General features: G+C 44.4%; 1 protein-coding gene across 7 annotated transcripts in view; it reads left to right on the plus strand.

The window, feature by feature from the left end:
* The window catches only part of FAM219A (family with sequence similarity 219 member A), a 64964-nt gene that overhangs the window by 20417 nt on the left and 24043 nt on the right, over window positions 1-20504 (plus strand). Inside the window, exon 1 of one of the 7 annotated variants that reach the window (XM_047754676.1) lies at window positions 20317-20472. The exons of 4 other annotated variants lie outside the window; for them this stretch is intronic. In XM_047754676.1, coding sequence (XP_047610632.1) covers window positions 20362-20472 — 111 coding nt within the window. In that variant the 5' untranslated portion in view covers window positions 20317-20361. Of the gene's footprint in view, window positions 1-20316; window positions 20473-20504 lie in introns of those variants that run through there. 2 more of the 7 variants (XM_047754680.1, XM_047754678.1) reach the window with 2 other exon arrangements.

Raw genomic sequence — 20504 nt, forward strand, 5'->3', positions numbered from 1 at the left:
CAACCTCACCAGCCTTTCCTCCAGTCCTCTGATGTCCCAGACCCCTTCTGCTTTAGGACCTTTGCTCATGTTGTTCCTTCTGCCTGATATGCCTTCCCTGCACCTTCTACGTTTTTTTTTTTTGGTTACTCTTACACATCCTTCAGATCTTAGCTATAATTTCATCACAGAGGGCTTCTCTTGAACTCTATCTAAACTTGGTCAGTGGCCTTCTCCACATTGTACTTTTTTTTTTTTTTTGTCCTTTTGCCATTTCTTGGGCCACTCCTGCAGCATATGGAGGTTCCTAGGCTAGGGGTTGAATCGGAGCTATAGCCGCTGGCCTAGGCCAGAGCCACAGCAACGCGGGATCCGAGTCGTGTCTGCGACCCACACCACAGCTCACGGCAATGCCGGATCCTTAACCCACTGAGCAAGGGCAAGGATCGAACCTGCAACCTCATGGTTCCTAGTCGGATTTGTTAACCACTGCGCCACCATGGGAACTCCATCCATATTGTACTTTTTACCTTTATAACTTTACATACGTTTGTGTGATTATTCTGTTCATATAGGTCCTTCCAAAGACCAAGTTTCATGAAGGTAGAGACCATATCTATTTTTTACTTCCCATTATGTCTCCTGTGCCTCAGAAGTTTCTTTACACATAGTAAACATTCACTAGATATCTATTGGATGAATGAAGGAATGAGCAAATGAATGAACAAATGAATAGACGGAGTCAACCTTCTTTTCTCCTTTACTTGGTTATCCCATGTCATATCTGACTATTATATCAACAGTATGCCCTGCAGATGTGTGTCCTGCTTTTTATGAGTACTGTGTGTCTGCCACTAGATAGGCGTTTCATTGCATCCTTTCAACAGTGTGACAAAGGTATACATTAGTCTTCAGAGAAAAAGCAAGCATGACCCAAGGTCACAGCTAATAAGTAGCAAAGCCCTGTTTAAGCCCATTCTCTTAACCATAACACTACACTGCCCCCTTTTGGCAGTTTGGAGAGTTGTCACTGAGCACCTTCTGTCACTGGGACCTGGTTCATTTTAACTCTAAATCAATACTTTTGGAACTTAAAGCTCTAAGAAGCCATATTCCAGTTGCAGCCCTCCTGCTTTAGGTCATATTGTGGAAGGACACGGTAGGGAATTCAAGCTGAACTCCCCAGTGTCCTGAGGTGCATGTGTCTTAGGGTCTATCTCCTGGCTGTTTTCTGTAGGCCCATTGTGGCCTTCAGGGATTGATACAGTGTCTAGTTTGTTTGTTTGTTTGTTGTGTCTTTTTGCCGTTTCTTGGGCCGCACCAGTGGCATATGGAGGTTCCCAGGCTAGGGGTCTAATCGGAGCTGTAGCCACCAGCCTACTCCACAGCCACAGCAACGCAGGATCTGAGCCGTGTCTGCAACCTACACCACAGCTCACCGCAACGCCGGATCCCTAACCCACTGAGCAAGGCCAGGGATCGAACCCACAACCTATTGGTTCCTAGTCGGATTTGTTAACCACTGGGCCACGACGGGAACTCCAATACAGTGTCTAGTTTTAAAGAGCGGAAGAGCCAGCTATTGAAACGGCCTAATAGGCAGTATCCTGGGGGAGTTAGCATGGCCTGATTAAGATCCTAGGAAAGATCATTGAGAGGCAGAGAGTTTGTCTCTTTGTGATTTAGTCACCAAAGATAGAGCTCTGGAAATTGGCTTCAGCGCTTCCCTGGGAAATTCAGACTCAGTAAGAGGGCACTATCTCTTGCTGTTGATTAGAAAAGCTCAAGTTAGTCAGTTTTCCAAGCTCCTTTTGGTGGCCAGAGAAATTGGGACTGATGAATACTTTAGACTAAATGGAAACAAAGTAAATGAGGAGAGAGCAGCATAAAACAAAAAAAAAAAGAAAGAGCTACCATTTATGATATGTGTCAGGCATGCTGCAAAGCATTTTACATATATTGTTTCATTTAATTCTAACCCTGGCCCTGGAAAGGAAAGGGACGTTAAGAAACGTAACCTGCCGAAGATCATACAACCCGCTGGCTTTAGAATCATATAATCCAGGTCTTCTGACTCCAAAACCTGAGTATTCCCCACACCTCTTTGGTAAGACTGTACATTATCAGAGTCTCTCTGGAAAGAAAACTGCCTGCCCCCTTCAGCAATTCCACTTCTAGGAATGTATTAATCTGAAGAAATAGACAAGTGTACAAAGACTCCACCCCACCCTGAGATATTATAATAGTTATAAATAAATATATATAATGTTATGTAATATTATAGCATTATAGTAGTTATAATAGCTGCAACGTTATAACAGGGGGAAAAAAGAAAGCAAACAGCAACAATCTCCATCACTGGTGACTCATTAAATAAATTATGGTACATCCATCCCACAGCATACATGTAGGCGGCCTTTTAAAAGGAGGAGGTAAGATCTAATATGGACTGGCATGGCAAGATGCTCAAGATATATATTTTCCATTTGGTAAAATGCATGTAACATAAAAGTTAACATTTTCACATACATTTGGCATATGGATAATCTGATTCATCTATATTTAAATTTGTATATATGATTATACATCTTTAAAGTCTAAAAATATACAGTAAACTGGCAACAGTTCTGACTTACAGGGGAACATTCACATTCTTCCATGTATTTGAATTTGTTATAACAAACCAATGCTAGGTTTTCTCTTATCATTTTTCCCCACTTTAGGAAACAAATGGTCATAAATCCCTTTCTTTCTGCTATATCATGCCTACCCAGGAGATATAGTTCTTGCCTCATAATTCCCACATTTTTTTTCAATCAAGAATACACACCAATGAATTGGTGAGGTGAACTGGCAATGGAAATGCCGCCAGTTACCTGGATGCCACTTGTCTGGCCCATCTTGTCCCTGCTGGGCACCTCCAGCTTGACTCAGTTCTTTTTATTTCCTTCTCAAGTTCTGCAGAACCCTGAAGATTTTAGGGGGCAGAGCATTTCTTTGGGATTAGAAAGCCACCCACATTGATCAGATACAGGCCTATCTCTCGTATCCGGTTTAGAGAGCTCCAGCAGTCCCACCTTCACCATAAAAGAGAAGCACGGGACAAAATTATTTTCCCATTCCCCAAGGTAAAGCCGGGATCATGGATGTGTCAGCCTTCTGACTGTTCCTCTTTGGCATCTGACCTTCCTTGCATCGGTGCTGCTGCTCATTTTGTTGTGGTTTTCAGAATGGCCTTTTTATATGGTAAAATAGGAAAGGGATCAGGAAACTTGGGGCCAAGCCCTAGGGGACTTTAGGGCAGCTGCTCAGCTTTATAGGGTGTCAGCTTTTTTCTCAGTCAAATTTGGATAAATAATAGACACTGGATTTTTAGGGCAGTGAAAATACTCTGTATGATACCATAGGGATGGATTCATGTCATTTTGTATTTGTTCAAACCCGTAAAATGCACAACACCAAGAGTAAATCGTAATGTAAACTAGGGACTTTGGGTGATTTTCTATGTCAGTTCAGCTTCATCAACTGTAACAAATGTACAGACATACCTCAGATATTTTGGGTTCCATTCCAGACTACGGCAACTAAGTGAACGTTGCAATAAAGTGAGTTACACAAATTTTTTGCTCCCCTGTGCATATAAAAGGTGTATTCACAGTATATTGTAGTTTTATTAAGTGTGCAGTAGCATTGTGTGTAAAAAACAATATACATACCTTAATTTTGTTTTGTTTTTTTTTGTCTTTTTGCCATTTCTTGGGCCGCTCCCGAAGCATATGGAGGTTCCCAGGCTAGGGGTCTAATCAGAGCCGTAGGCACCAACCTACGCCACAGCCACAGCAACTTGGGATCTGAGCCACGTCTTCAACCTACACCCTACATCTGGCAACGCCAGATCCTCAACCCACTGAGCGAGGCCAGGGACCGAACCTGCAACCTCATGGTTCCTAGTCGGATTCGTTAACCACTGCTCCACAACGGGAACTCCTACATACCTTAATTTTAAAATACTTTTTTGCTAAAAATGCTAACCAGCATCTGAGCCTTCAGTGAGTTGTAATATTTTTGCTAGTGAAAGATTTTGCCTTGATGTTGATGGCTACTGACTGATCAGGGTGGCTGCTTAGGGTGGCTGCTTAGGGTGGCTGTGGAAGTTTCTTAAAATAAGACAACAAAGAATTTGCCACATTGATGGACTATTACTTTCAAAAACAATTTCTTGGAGTACCTGCTGTGGCATAACGGGATCAGCAGCATCTAGGGAGTGTTGGGATGCAGATTCCATCCCTGCCCAGCACAGTGGGTTAAGGATCCGGCATTGCCACAGCTGCCGCTTAAGCCACAGCTGTGGCTCAGATCTGATCCCTGACCTGGGAACTCCATATGCCACTGGGCAGCCAAAAAAGAAAAAAAAAAAAAAAAAGCAATTTCTCTGTAGTAGGCACTGCTATTTGATAGCATTTTACCCAAAGTAGGACTTCTTTCAAAATTGGAGGCAGTCTTCTCAAGTCCTGCCACTGCTTTATCAACTAAGTTTATGTAATATCCTAAGTCCTTTGTTGTCATGTCCACAGTCTTCACCTCATCTTCCCCAGGAGTAAATTTCATCTCAAGAGACCATTTTCTTTGCTTATCCATAAGAAGCACCTCCATATCCATTAAAGCTGCATCATGGGATTGCAGCAATTCAGTGACAATTTCAAGTCCTACTTCTAATTCTATTTCTCTAGCTATTTCCTCCACATCTGCAATTACTTTCTCCACTGACATCTTAAACCCCTCAAAGTCATCCTTAAGGGTTGGAATCAGCTTCTTTCAAATTTCTGTTAATGTTGACATTTTGACCTCTTCCCCTGAATCACAAATGTTCTTAATGGCATCTAGAATGGTAAACCATTTCTAGAAGGTTTTCAACTGACTTTGCCCAGATTCATTAGAGAAATTGCTTTCTCATGGCACTAACCTTACAAAATGTATTTCTTAAATAATGACCTAAAAGTCAAAATTACTCCTTGATCCATGGACTGCAGAATGGATGTTGTGTGAGAAGGCATGAAAACAACATTAATTTCATTGTCCATCTCCATCAGAGCTCTTGAGTGACCAGGTGCAATGTCAAAGAGCAGTAACATTTTGAAAGGAGTCTTTTTTTCTGAGTAGTTGGTCTCAACAGTGGGCTTAAAATATTCAGTAAACCATGTTGTAAACAGATGTGCTGTCTCTCATCCAGGATTTGTTGTTCCATTTATAGAGCACAGTCGGAACAGATTTAGCATATAATTCTTAAGGACCCTAGGATTTTTGGAATGGTCAATGAGCATTGGTGTCAACTTAAAGTCACCAGCTGCATTAGCCCCTAACAAGAGAATCAGCCTGTCCTATGAAGTTTGAAGCCGAGCTGACCTCTCCTCTTTACCTGTGAAAGTCCTAGATGGTATCTTCTTCCAGTGTAAGATTGTTTCATCTATACTGAAAATCTGTTGTTGGGAGTTCCCACTGTGGTGCAGATGGTTAAGGATCTGGCATTCTCACAGCTGTGACATAGGTCGTAGCTATGACTCAGATCAATCCCTGGCCCGGGAACTTCCATATGCTGCAGATGCAGCCAAAAAAGAAAAAGAGAGAGAGAGAAAAAAAAGAAAATCTGTTGTTTTGTGTAACCACCTCCGTTAATTATCCTAAATCATCTGGACAATTTGCTGCAGCTTCTGCATCATATTTGCTGCTTCACCTTGTACTTTTATGTTATGGAGATGGCTTCTTGCCTTAAACCTCATGAACCAACCTCTACTAGCTTCAGACATTTCTTCTACAGCCTCCTCACCTTCATAGAATTGAAGAGAGTTAGGGCCTTGCTCTGGACTAGGCTTTGATTCCAGGAAATGTTATGGTTGGTTCAATATTCTGTCTAGACAACTAAAACTTTCTCCATATCATCAGTAAGACTTTTTCACTTTTTTTTTTTAATCATTCCTGTGTCCATTGGAAAACACTTTTAATTTCCTTCAAGAACTTTTCTGGAGTTCCTGTTGTGGCACAGCAGATTAAGGAAGGACCCGGCGTTGTTTCTGCAGGAGCTTGGGTCACTGCTTGAGGCACAGGTTCAATCCCTGCCCTGGAAACATCCATATGCTGCAGGTGTGGCAAAAAAAAAAAAAAGGACATTTCCTTTGCATTCACTACTTGGCTGTTTGGAGCAAGGGGCCTACTTTTCAGCCTGTCTTGGCTTTTGACAGGCTTCCTCACTAAGGTTAATCTTTTTTTTTTTTTTTTTGTCTTTTGTTGTTGTTGTTGTTGTGGTTGCTATTTCTTGGGCCGCTTCCGCGGCATATGGAGGTTCCCAGGCTAGGGGCTGAATCAGAGCTGTAGCCACCGGCCTACGCCAGAGCCACAGCAACGCGGGATCCGAGCCGCGTCTGCAACCTACACCACAGCTCACAGCAACCCCGGATCGTTAACCCACTGAGCAAGGGCAGGGACCGAACCCACAACCTCATGGTTCCTAGTCGGATTCGTTAACCACTGCGCCACGACGGGAACTCCACTAAGGTTAATCTTTTTTAGCTTTACATTCAAAGTGAGAGACATGCAACTCTTCTTTCTATTTGAACACAAACACTTAGAGGTCATTTTAGGGTTATTAATTGGCCTAATTTCAGTATTGTTGTAACTCATGGATTAAGGAGGCCTGCGGACAGGAGGAGAGAGACAGGCAAATGGCCAGTGGAGGGGTCAGAGCACACACTACGTTTATCTGCTAAGTTCATCATCTTATATGGGTGTACTTTGTGGTGCCCCCAAATAATTACAACAATAACATCAAAGATCACTGATCACAGATCACCATAATAAATATAATAATGATGGAAATATTTGAAATATTGCAAGGATTACCAAAATATTACACAGAGACATGAGGTGAGCAAATGTTTTTGGTAAAATGGTGCCAATAGACTTGCTTGATGCAAGGTTGCCACAAATCTTCAATTTGTAAAAACGCAGTATCTGTGAAGCACAATAAATTAAAGCCCAATAACAGAGCTAAGCTTGCAGCAGTTAATGAACCCGACTAGCATCCATGAGGACGCGGGTTCAATCCCTGGCCTCACTCAATGGGTTGAGGATCCGGCGTTGCTATGAGCTGTGATGTAGGTCGCAGACGCGGCTCTGATTGTGCGTTGCTGTGGCTGTGGTGTAGGCTGGTGGCTACGGCTCCGATTCAATCCCTAGCCTGGGAACCTCCACATGCCTCAGGTGTGGCCCTAAAGAGACAAAAAGACAAAAAAAAAAAAAAGAGCTAAGCCGGTACCATGCTGGTAGGAATGTTGATAAAGGGGGAGGCTAGCTATTGAGAGCAGAGGGATGGGGGAAATCTCTGTACCTTCCTCTCATTTTTGCTGTGAACCTAAGACTACTCTTTACAAAATATTAGTAATAGTAACATAAATAGACTGTTTCTCTCTTTTAGGATTGTCAGAGATTAAATAAGATAATATTAAAAAATAAATAAATAAGATAATATTAAGGAAAAGGCTTTGAAAGTATAAGGATACTACAAATACCTGTATGTTTCTGGAGTGCTCTTGTGGTGGGTTAAGGATCTAGCATTTCACTGCAGTGGCTTGGGTCGCTTCTGTGGCACAGGTTGGATCCCTTGGCCTGGGAACTTTCACATGCCATGGGCGTAGCCAAAAAAAAAAAAAAAAAGATCTGTATATTCCTGAATTTCACGTTTTCTGATTTGCGTTATAAACTCTTAAGTGAAGAAGCATGTCTCTAAATCTGTTTGCTAAGATATAGCAATTTAATAGGGAGATAGGAGAGATACTGAACCATCGGGAAAGGCCACCTCATTCTTGACCAACTTGAGGAAGGGGGAGGGCAGAGGCTCATTTTCCATTTTAATCACTTCTCTATTGTTTTCATTTTCCCCTTTGAACATGTATTACCTTTGTAAGTTAAAGAAACCAATAAAGATTTTTGTTAATGGCTTAATATACTAGTTAGGACTAGAGACAGAAACTGAAAGTCATCTGCATATTGGGTTGATAGCTGGAGCAGGGAGAACAAAGGATTTGGAAAGATGAGCAATTGGAGAAGCAGCCAAAATGTTGTTGAATGTCAGTTCAAAGAGTTTTTAAGTGATGGGAGCCATTGAAGGGTCTTGAACAAGGGAATACTGTAATTGGAGCAGTGTTTAAGTCCCAGAAGAGCAATTTAAAAGTAGTGTACAGGCTGAGTTGCAGGAAGAAGAGACAAGGTGGGGTGATGAGTGGGTCACTGCAGTGGGCCTGGAATAAGATGATAAGGACCTAAAGCAGGATGTTGGCTGAGAGAATACTTAAAAAAAAAAAAAAAAGATGGATATTAGATATTTGAAGAAAGTGCTACCACAGGTTCATGATTAGCTTGCCAGAAGGATAAAGGAGAAAGAAGTGGGTCAAAATGACCCCGTAGGCAGGTCAGGAAGAGACCAGAGCCAACTTGAAAGAGCTCCCAGTGGTCAAAGCTGGAACATTTTGAGCAGCAAAATAAATAACAATTGCACTGGATTATAATCCCTAGGGAAATTAGTATGCATGAATCCATAGTGATAAAAATAAATGACTGAATAAATAAACTGGGGAGAAGGGACAAATCTTCCTTTCAGAAGAATTCCAATTTTTTATGTATTGGAAAGTTTATTAAAATTTAAAGTTTACATTTATTTATAGAAAGAATGGAAAAAAAAATTTAAATTGCCATTAGAACATCATAATAATAATTGCTGCTAGCAAGATCCACTGATTGCTAAAAACTAGTGGACAAAACTTTAAGGAAAAACAGGATATTTGCATAGCCTATCAAAATCTCTCCCAAATATATATATATATATATATATATTTTGTGTGTGTGTGTGTGTGTGTGTGTCTTTTTGCCATTTATTGGGCTGCTCCCATGGCATATGGAGGTTCCCAAGCTAGGGGTCAAATCGGAGCTGTAGCTGTCAGCCTACGCCAGAGCCACTGCAATGCAAGATCCAAGCCACATCTGCAAACTACACCACAGCTCACGGCAATGCCAGATCCTTAACCTCCACTGAGCAAGGCCAGGGATCAAACCCGAAACCTCGTGGTTCCTAGGCAGATTCGCTAACCACTGAGCCACTACAGGAACTCCAGAATATGTATTATTTTAAAAAAAATTTTTATTATAGTTGATTCACAATGTTCTGTTATTTTCTGCTGCACAGCAAAGTGACCCAGCCATATATATACATATATACGCATTCTTCTTCTCACATTATCCTCCATCATGTTCTGTCAGAAGTGATTAGATATAGTTCCCTGTGCTATACAGCAGGATCTCATTGCTTACCACTCCAAATGCAATAGTTTGTATCTACTAACCTCAAACTCCCAGTCCATCCCACTCCCTCCCTCCCCCTTGGCAACCACAAGTCTTTTCTCCATGTCCATGAGTTTGTTTCTTTTCTGTGTATAGGTTTACTTATGCCATATGTTAGATTCCAGATATAAGTGATGTCATATGGTATTTGTCTTTCTGACTTGTTTTGCTTAGTATGAGAGTCTCCAGTTCCATCCATCTTGCTGCAAATGGCATTTTTCTTTTTAATGGCTGAGTAGTATTCCATTGTGTATATGCACCCCATCTTCTCAATCCATTCATCTGTCAATGGACATGTAGGTTATTTCCATGTCTTGGCTGTTGTGAGTAGTGCTATAGGGAACATTGGGGTGCATGTATCTTTTTGAATGAGAGTTTTATCTGGATATATGCTCAGGAGTGGGATTGCTGGATCATATGGTAGTTCTATATTTAGTTTTCTGAGGTACCTCCATACTGTTCTCCATGGTGGCTAAACCAGTTTACATTCCTACCAACAGTGCAAGAGGGTTCTCTTTTCTCCGCACCCTCTCCAGCATTTGTTCCAAAATATGTATTATTTACTGTGATAGTTTTAACATATGTCCACAAATTCTTTGATCCTCCTCCCTCTAGGAAGTGGAAATTAATTCCCCTCCTTTTGAGTGTGGCCTGGACTTAAGGACTTGCTTCCAACTAATAGAATAAGAGAAAAATAGTAACAATGTAGTGAAGAAGTTGGCAAATACTACCCTAAGTGATGAGTTAACAGCACCAGCAATAAGTCGTCTTCCACTTGATGTGCTGTGATGAGAAGGATGTATCACCTATGTGGTATTCTTTCTGGAAACCTCATAACTTTGGTCTAATCACAAAAAAACAGCAGACAAATTCAAATTGAGGGGACATTCTAGAAAATACCTGACCATTACTCCTCAAGAGTTGAGGTCCTAAGAGTCAAGAAACGACTGAGAAACAGGTGACCATGGAGACATGTTAATGATATGTAGTATGGTTCCTGGAAAAGAAAAAGGATATATATTGGAAAAATGGGAGAAATTTGCATAGAGTCTGTGGTTTAGTGAATGGTATGGATTTGATCAATGTACCTTGGCTCTGTAAGAGGCTGACATTAGGAAAATCTAGGCGAGGGGCATACAGGGACTCTGCACTGTCTCTGTAACTCTTCTGTAAACATAAAGTTATTTCAAAATAAGTTTTTTAAATGACCCCTATTTTTTTAGTTTATTTAACTGGGAAAGTGGTGTCATTAACAAAATAAGAGTAGTTAAAAGGAAGACTAAGCTGGGGGGAGGGGTACAACATCAGTGGAAGTAGTAAGCAGTTGGAAATATGGGTCTGGAGCTTAGGAGAGCAGTTAGAGACAGAGATATATATTTGGGAGTAAAACCCAGAGAGATATTACTTGAAACAATAAGTTTGTGTTACCATTGTTTTTCCACATCCCGGGAGAGACTGAGTGGAAAGAAGGGGCCTTACTGAGAACCTCTATGTCTGGAGCTTGAGAGAAGGAACCATAGGGTGATCAAAACAGAAAGGGAGAGAATGTTTCCATAAAAGCCAAGAGAGAAAGTAGACTTTCTAGAAAGATCTGGTCAGCACAGTCCAATGATACTGAAAGGTGATGGAAGATCACCTGAGAAGAGACTGTTGGAATTTAACTAGGAACCCACATTGGTGGGGGTGGTGGATAGAAGAAACAAACAGCCAGGACTCAGACAGTGTGAGGGAGCAGGTGTGCCCAAGCCAGGCAGATAGACCTGCCTGGGTACCAGGAAAAAGGAGCCCTTGCAGGAGAGTGGGCTGCTCTAGGACAGAGAGGCAGAAAGTGCTGGTCAGAGCAAGTAGGCCAGAGGGCAGGGGCCCCAAACTCAAGAAGAGGAGAGGCCCTTGACCAAAAGGAAGCCCTTGCCATCTTCTGGCTGCAGAGCTCAGGCTGAAAGCTAGTTCTGGATCTAGGACTGCTTTTCACCCTCCTGAGCTAGAGGGCCATTCTCTTTAACAGGTCCCAGCTTATCCCCACAGGGGCCTAGAAAAAAAGAGGATCCTCTCTTCGGCTTTTGAGATGGGGAATAATCCATGTTTTGTTTTGTTGTATTGGCCACAACCATGGTGTGTGGAATTTCCCCTGGCCAGGGATCAAATCCACACCACAGCAGTGATACCACCAGATCCTTAACCCATTAGACCACCAGGGAACTCCAGAATAATCCATGTTTTAAAATTAGGCATCGGAGTTCCCGTCATGGCGCAGTGGTTAACGAATCTGACTAGGAACCCTGAGGTTGCGAGTTCGGTCCCTGCCCTTGCTCAGTGGGTTAACGATCCGGCGTTGCCGTGAGCTGTGGTGTAGGTTGCAGACAAGGCTCGGATCCCGCGTTGCTGTGGCTCTGGCGTAGGCCAGTGGCTACAGCTCTGATTAGACCCCTAGCCTGGGAACCTCCATATGCCGCGGGAGCAGCCCAAAGAAATAGCAAAAAGACAAAAAATAAATAAATAAATAAATAAATAAATAAATAAATAAATAAATTAGGCATTAAATAGTATCACAGAATGATTTCTATGAGGGTATATATGTGCCACAATCGTTACCCTTTATTGACTATTTACCATGTGTCAGGGTCTGGGGTTGGCACTTTACATACATTATCCCATTTGATCCTCCCAACAACCCGGTAAGATGGACTATTATTTTCCCCATGATAAAGATGAAAAACAGACCCCTGAGATGTTAGAACTTTGATCAAGACCACACAGATAAGTAAATGGCAGAGGTAGAACTTACTCGTTTTTTTTTTTTAAAGGATGATGTATTTATTTATTTATTTATTTATTTATTTATTTATTTATTTATTTTGTCTTTTTTAGGGCTGCACCATGGCAAATAGAGGTTCCCAGGCCAGGGGTCGAATTGGAGCTGTAGCCGCCACCCTACATCACAGCCACAGCAAGGCAGCATCTGAACCGCGTCTGCGACCTACACCACAGGTCATGGCAACACTGGATCCTTAACCCACTGAGCAAAGCCAGGGATCAAACCCACATCCTCATGGACACTAGTCAGATTCATTTCCGCTGAGCCATGACAGAAACCCCTTTATTCATGTTTTTAACCCCTGTACTACACTGCTTCTTACCAATACTCACATGCATGTGCACATGTACACACACACACACACACACACACGGGTCCAGGCCATGTGCCAGGACGTTAACACAGCATGTAGCTCTGGATGGTAGGATTAAGGGTGATCATTTTTTTCTTCGTCATCTTGCTTATCTGAACTTTCTACAATGACCATGAGATCCTCTTGTATTCAGAAAAAGAAATAAATACCATTTATTTATTTAAGGGTTTTTTTGTTGTTTTTGTTTTTGTTTTTGGTCTTTTTGCTATTTCTTGGGCTGCTCCCGTGGCATATGGAGGTTCCCAGGCTAGGGGAAGAGTCAGAGCTGTAGCCACCAGCCTATGCCAGAGCCACAGCAACGCAGAATCCGAGCCGAGTCTGCAACCTACACCACAGCTCACGGCAACGCCGGATCATTAACCCACTGAGCAAGGGCAGGGACCGAACCCACAACCTCATGGTTCCTAGTCGGATTCGTTAACCACTGAGCCATGACGGGAACTCCAAGTTTTGGTGCTCTTTGCCCAAATTCTGTAATATCCATGATGGGAACAAAGCAGGTATGTTCTGCTCGAGTACAGACAAAGAAGACTCTACCTTTCCTGCAGCATACAGGCTAACACAGAGAATCTGGTATTTGTGTATGTGTGCGTGTGTGTGAGCACGTGTGTGTGCAGTGGCGGCTGAGGTGAAGGGAGGAGTTGCTGAGCCATCTGAGGATGTGTCACATGGCAAACTCTCTCACTTCCCTATGGCCACCTTGTCCCTGAGCCAGGCTGATTTAGTCCAGAGCTTCCACAGGGACTGGGAGATATTTCTTCACACACCGATATCCTCAAACTCGTCCCTTGTTGAAAAGCTGGCCAGGGAGTCAGGCAGCTGGCATGAAGCCCAGGCTGCAGCCATAGGGAGTGATCAGTCAGGCTGGAACTACTTCAGGCCGTGTGGGCTCTGGGTCCAAGAAGGCAATTGGTATCAGCAATGAGCAGAGGGGAGCCAGCAGCATTTAAGGTTTGCATGAGCCGATAGGCAGGGCTGTTGTCCAAAGCCATCAGGGTCTTCAGGTGGAGGCAGTTCAGAACCCTGGATAGCTCCCTGGGCAGGTCTGAACAGCCTGGGTGCCTGAGTCCACCAGGCCCTGGCTTATCTGATTTTGAATAGCCTTCCCACACACCTCCAGCTGTAAAGGGGGCATGGCCTCTTTCCAGGGTTAACCCTATGGACCCAGGGACTCCTCCTTATCACCTCCAGCCCCTGCCCCACCCCACCCCCATACACCTCTAGCCTGACTGAGCTCTTGCTTGAGGTACCATCACTGTGAAGGTGAAATAAGCCCTCAAGACCACCATGTCTCCTCCTGCGCTGTCCCTGGTCAGAATCTGTCACCTTGTTATCTCAGGGCTGTAGGACTCCGGGTGAGGGAGGTAGGAGAGTGGTTAAGAGTCTAGTGGGACCAGAAGTGTTAAAAGGGCCTTTGTCTCTAATAGCCCTGTGTTCTTTTCCTTTTCAATCCAGGAGTAGGGGATATGAGGCAGGGGAACCTGAGGGAAGCATGGAGCAGGTTTTAAGGCTGGAACCTTTCATGAGCTATTACTGCACCTTCAGCCTGGCAGTAGGTGTACACTTGATTTAAAAGACATCTTTTTTTAGGGGAAGGGCATTGACATAAGGTGGAGCGGGGAAGGTATATCAAGTAGAAGCAGAAATGAAACAGCCTGTCACCCCCACCCTAGACGTGTACATGGCCTCTAGGCTAAGGGGAGTTAAATTTGCACTACAGGCGTTCCCGTCATGGCGCAGCAGAAAGGAATCCGACTAGGAACCATGAGGTTGCCGGTTCGATCCCCGGCCTCACTCAGTGTTTTAAGGATCCAGTGTTGCCGTGAGCTGTGGTGTAGGTCGCAGACACAGCTTGGATCTGGCATTGCTGTGGCCAGCAGCTGTAGCTTCAATTTGACCCCTAGCCTGGGAACCTCCATATGCCACAGGTGTGTCCCTAAAAAGGAAGGTGACATCTGAGCCCAAAGGTTATTACATGCCTTATCCTCAGAGAACTTGCTGGTCAAAGAAGCAGGTGCTGTAGCAAGAGTGAAACCACCAGGGAACCACCTCAGGCTCCCTCTTTTAGCACTAGCCAGTCACAGTGGGACAGGGAAGGGCAGGGAGGAGAGAACAGGACATGTTCTCTGAGGCATGAGTAGACCTGATAGAGTTTGGGCTAGAGGGACTAGGGTTCCCTTCATCTGAAGAGGTGTCGCTGGCTGGCACTCCTGGAGATGAGAGCTTTAAAGATGTAGTAACGCGCTTTTGGATGAAAAGCTGCTCAGAGGATCTGGATCCAGACCGTCCCTCAGCCTGGCCCCTGAAAATAGTATAGTCCAGCTTCCAGGAGAGAAATTAAACACAGGATGTCAACACACCAGGAAGCCTGGAGAGGAAAGGAGAACAGATGAGGGCCGTGCCCCATCCCAAGGGAATTGTTTTTGTTGGTTTTTGTTCAAGAACAGGCCTAACCTCAGCCAGAGCTTGCTTTTGGCTGTTCTCTCAGGGGCAAAGGTGCCCCCATGTTTGCCTTCCTCACAGCGGATGCTCTGTAGTCATTGTTTTACTTAGGAGCAGTGATTATGTGACCACAAACCTTACTAAATTGAATACAATCCTGAGTATTCAGAAGAAGAAACCATTCAGGACTCAGGGGAGGGAGCAGCTGGCTGGAAAGAAGGGCCCATGAATTCTGATCCCAGGACTGCCATCTGGCATTGACCTGGGACAACTCATTTACTCTCTGCCCTGGAGGCTCTTCCTAGAATCTCAAGGCCTGAATAAAAACAGACCTGGGAGCTCAGAGAGCAAAACAACCTGTCCAGACTCTCAAAATCAGTGCAATTCACAGGCAGAACTGGAATCCACAGGCACTGCTCTCCAGCCAGAGGTTGTGTTTACTGTTCAGGGAGCTTTCTTGTGTTTTTCTTTGCCATGTCCTTGGCCTTATGTCTGGGACTCCCAAGAGCTCCCCTGCCTTGGGCAGTTCACTGCCTGGTAAATACAGCCGCAAGCCTCAGATTGTTAGAAAGAACTCTGAACTGACAGAGGATCAGAGCAGCCCCACCCCTACCTCCCTCCAAAGGTTTTCTGATGGTTTGGATTCCACACTGGCTGCATACTCCTCTGATACTTGACACTAAGAGTTGGGCCTTACCCACTGGGTGGTGGGAGTGTTTATCTGCAGGCAAAATCTGAGCCTGACGCTTGAGTCACAAAGAAAGCTGTGTCTGCTCAGCTAGCAGTGATTGGTCCCCAGGAGAAGGTAACTTGGAGTTGAGCCGCTGCTTGGCCTATGGACCTTCAGTGGGTTTTTAACTAGGCCAGTCCTTCGGGTGAGCAAGCGAGTGAAGGTTTTGGGGATTCCTACTTTGGCTCTTCTCCAAAATGACTTCCTTGAGGGCAGTCTCTCACCCCCTGGCCAGACAGAGGCCTACATAGATGAAGTGGCCCTACAGAGAGCTCACAGTGAGACATTTATCTGGGGCGCTCTTGGGCAAGGCCCTGGCACGGCCTGGCAGGCCACCAATCTTTTGCCACCTTTTTCTTATAGGTGGCTTCCAACTGTTTGTCTGTTGTCAGATTCTGGCTGTTCATTCTCTGTGCTTGGCACTGGGAGGACACAGCGGAGGCAGGCGAGGTCTCTGCTTTCATGAATATTTGTCAAACAAATAAATTATACAAATAATCATTAAAGTCAAATGTGATAAGTGTGAGAGAAATGTATGGAGAGGGACCATGGACTCTTCGAGTATGTTGTAGAGGGACCCGACCTCATCTGATATGCATGGGAAGCTGCTTTAAGGATAATGAGGAGTTCTTGTTGTGGCTCAGCAGAAATGAACCCAACTAGTATCCATGAGGATGCGGGTTCAATCCCTAGCCCTGTTCAGTGGGTTAAGCATCTGGCATTGCCATGAGCTGTGGTGTAGGTCACAGATGCAGCTCAGATCCCCTGTTGCTGTTGCTGTGGTGTAGGCCAGTAGCTGAAACTTGGATCCAACCCCTAGCCTGGGAACTTCGTATGCTGCAGGTGCGGCCCTAAAAAGCAAAAAAAAGGCGGGGGGTAATGAGTCGGCTGGCCATGAAGGACAGGATCTAGCCAGGAGAGGAGCAGGAGGGGAAGAGGATCTTGGTGCTCCATCGGGAGCAAAGAAGACCAGTTTTGCACAGCATGGTAAGCCAGAGGAAGAGCACATGAGATGAGGTTGGGGGAACAGGAGGGAAGGCGCTGCTTCTTTGCCACCATTGTCAGCCCGGTCTGAATAAGTCCTTCCCAAACTGCCATGGCAAGCCCCAGGGAGGGCTGGTGGCTGTTCCATCTTCCTAGCTCAGGAACTCTCACAGGAATGCTCAGGAGAGTGTCCTTGAGCCCCAGCCTAGGGTTCACAACTCAGAGGAGACAGCAGAGAGGAGTCCAGAAAGACTAGGCATTTTATTTTCCCTTCAAATCCTCTCTGTATGTTTCTCCATTGCTTTGAACTATGTATTAATACATGACAGAAGCCATTTCCCTGTTTAGATGGTTCCACTGGGAATTCCACACCATCACCCCCATCCTGAGGTAGATTTTTAAAAGTCAGCTTTCAAGATTTTATACTTGGATTTCAGAAACTAAATTACATTACTACGTCCGGTGAGACGGCGCCATTGCCTGTTCCTATCTATGTGCTCCAGGCTCTGTGAGGCCGATAACATCAGCGTGTCGAGGCAGCTCGATCCAGACAATTTGCTGCTGGCTGGAGCTGGGCCAGAGGGGGTGGGGGTGGGGTGGCAAAATACACTCAGAATCCAGAGCAGCTCAGGGTTGACTGTAGCCTGGGATCCAGGGTTTTTGGCTTCTTTCTGTAGATGGTGAGTTCTCCTACCTATAGAAAGAGAACCGGCCTTAGTCCCACCTAGACGTAACAGGGAGTTGAAAATGACTCTCTGAAGATCGCAATAGGTTAAAATCACCAAGGGTCCAACACTTACGTTTTCACTGGAGTGAAGGATAGAAAGGAGCAGGGAAAAGAGTGGAAGTCATAATAGGAACAAGGCCGATTCCTACGCCTGTGAAATTCGATGTCCATATAAGAGCCAAAATACAACTGGAAATGGTTATTCTGTGCTTCCGAGAAGCCCAGATGTGAGGCCTTGTAACTAATTTCTGACCACCACAAGGTTGTGGAATGAAGAAAAAGCATTACTCCCCTGCCAGGAGACATAGGAATTATGGAGTTTCCCTTCTAATTTTAACCAAGATTTAACTCTGCAGAACAAGCAGCCCTTTCACAGGGAAAAAAAAAAAAAAAATCAGCTGATTGGGTTGTTTCTATTGCATCAAATACATTCATTCAATTCTGGCAGCATTCATAGACCTATATTTGTAAATAGCCAAACACAGCCTCTTCATCTTCCAAACATAATTTTTTTTTTTTTCCAAAATACAGTAGGGCCCCAAGGTCATGTTTTAGGGAGAAGTCAGTCCAGCCTCATTGAATTTGCCAGTTCCGATCTGGCACAAGCCTGGTTCCCTGTACCTCAGTGCCCTGCCCACTCGCCCACAGGTTCAGGTGTTGGGATGCAGGAGATGGAAGAGCAAGGATCCACACCAACTCTAACTGCACATTTCTTAACTCTTCTCCCAATAGAGACATGCAGTTTACTGATGCCATTGCTATATCTGAGGGATGAATTAATAATTAAGTCAAATGATTCTTTAGTTTTACTTTGTTTTTGCAGAAAAGTATTATTAAAGGTTTTTAAAGTAAGAAATCATGATCAGGGGAATTCCCATTGTGGCTCAGTGGCAACGAACCCAACTAGTATCCATGAGGATGCAGGTTTGATCCCTGGCCTCACACAGTGAGTTAAGGATCCGTCATTGCTGTGAGCTGTGGTGCAGGTCGCAAACGCCGCTTGGATCCCACATGGCTGTGGCTGTGACTGCGGCTGTTAGCTGCAGCTCTGATTCGACCCCTAGCCCAGCTGCAGGTGTGGCCCTAAAAAGAAAAAGAAAAAAAAAAAGAAATCATGATCAGCACATAATCATGGTCACTCAGAATATAGGTTCTGAGATTGAACCTCTGCTAGCTATTCATGGTTAGTGGAGCAGGTGTTCCAGGTTCTAGAAAAATCTCAATTCAAGCCGTTCCCCACTGTCCTGTTAAGTCTGTGCGGGCCCCCTGCCCAAGGACTAGAAATGTGGGGACTTTGCTGCTTTTTGCCATCTCCTGGGAGGCTGCCCCAAGGCAATCAGGACTGCGGCACTCTTCTTGCTGTCATTTTGAGGTTGGCCAGACCCTGGTCAGAATCTCTTGCCTTCAGCCCACTCTTGCCCACACTTCCTAAGAAATAACAGACCTGCCTGGATCTCTGGACCATGGCTAGACTTCTCTATTGAAAGACTTTTCTCTGTGGGGAGTCTTAGGCTTCCTAAGGATCAGACCCAATTGTTGAAAACAAAATTGAGGGGGTTTTGGCTGAAATGTCAGCAAACCACAGCACACCTTGATTCTCTCCTCAGTGTCTTCAAACAGCTGGCCCTTCTCTGCTGGCTCTTTCCCCCCAACCTCAACCATCCTCCAGCCTCACATTATCCTCCTCAAAACGTTCGCCTTCCCTGATGTCATGACATCAGCTTCTTCTTGATCCCCTGCCTCTCTGACCATGGCTCTTAGTCTTCTGCGCCACCCACCCTCATCTTCAGTTTTGGTATTCGCCAAGTTCTTTCCTCCAACTTTTCATGTTTAAGGACATACACACACACATACACACATCCCTGCATAAAACAAAAGCATTAGAACTTACTCTTCTTTTTGTTTCTCTGTCATTTGGTGGTATCACAATTGACCTGAGTCAGGAAGAAACCTGGGTCTTGCCTAAGTCTTGTCTTCAAACTCAGATCCAATCAGCCACTGAGCCCTGGCAGTTTAACCTTGATGTGTTTTTTCTCTCTATCCCCTTTTCTCCAACCCCAGTGGCTCTACCTTTTTCCAGCTTTTATCACCTCTTGCAATGCCTTTTTTCTGGTGCCCTGACTCCAGTCTAATCATCCCTTCCCATTCTCTCCACACTGCTCCAGAGTGATCTGTCTGTCTAAATCCGACAATGCGCTTAAAGTCCTTCAATGGCTCCCCTTATTTCCAGTTAAAGTCCAATGCCCCAAACATGACTCACAAAGACTTTCGTGGTCTTAAGCCTTCCTCCCATTCTAGTCTCATCACCTGCCACTCCACCCCCTGTCATTTAAGAGCCCAGCAAAATGGAGCTATTCCACATGCCTGCCATGTAGCATGTATGTCTTCCTCCCATCTCCTTTCTCCTTTTTTTTTTTGCTTCCCTATTCTTTTCTTTATCTGGTTCATTTCTACCTCCTACTCATCCTTCATGCCCCAGCTTTCTTTGAGGAAGTCTCCCTTAATTCCCAAGGATGGGGTAGATGCTTCTGTTGTGTGTACCGAAAAAACACTCTGTACAAACCTCGATTCTAGCCCTTGGCATAGTATTAAAATTAGATGCGTATTCATTTGCCTTACTTACTGGCCTATGAGCTCTTCATGGGCAAAGACCACATTATTTTTGTATCTGCAGCACCCAGCACCCCTAAAATGTGGGACCAGAACTGAATTAGTGGTTGAGACCTTTTAATCTCCTTTTCTTGTACTGCCCTCTGCTTTTCTCTCATGGGCTCAGCATTCTCAGTTGCCAGGGCTTTTTCTTGCTTGATACTTCCTGCCAATCTCTCTCTCTCCATCTTGAATTATTGACTGCTTCAGTAGCTCTAATATTTTCTTCCTATGGAGAATTCATTGAGCAGGAGGCTGGTGATCAGAAAGCTTCCATGCCAGTTTCTAAAGAGGGACTCCAAGTGTGTGCTGAGCCCTGGAGACATGATTGGACCAGTACCAGCCTTCCAAGCGCCTGTTTTGCAAGACAGCAGTCCCATGGCTGTGTAAGTTCTAATGTGTTGTTAATCTCATGACT

The sequence above is a fragment of the Phacochoerus africanus genome, chromosome 12 (assembly GCF_016906955.1).
Source record: "Phacochoerus africanus isolate WHEZ1 chromosome 12, ROS_Pafr_v1, whole genome shotgun sequence".
In the NCBI taxonomy this organism is placed as follows: Eukaryota; Metazoa; Chordata; class Mammalia; order Artiodactyla; family Suidae; genus Phacochoerus; species Phacochoerus africanus.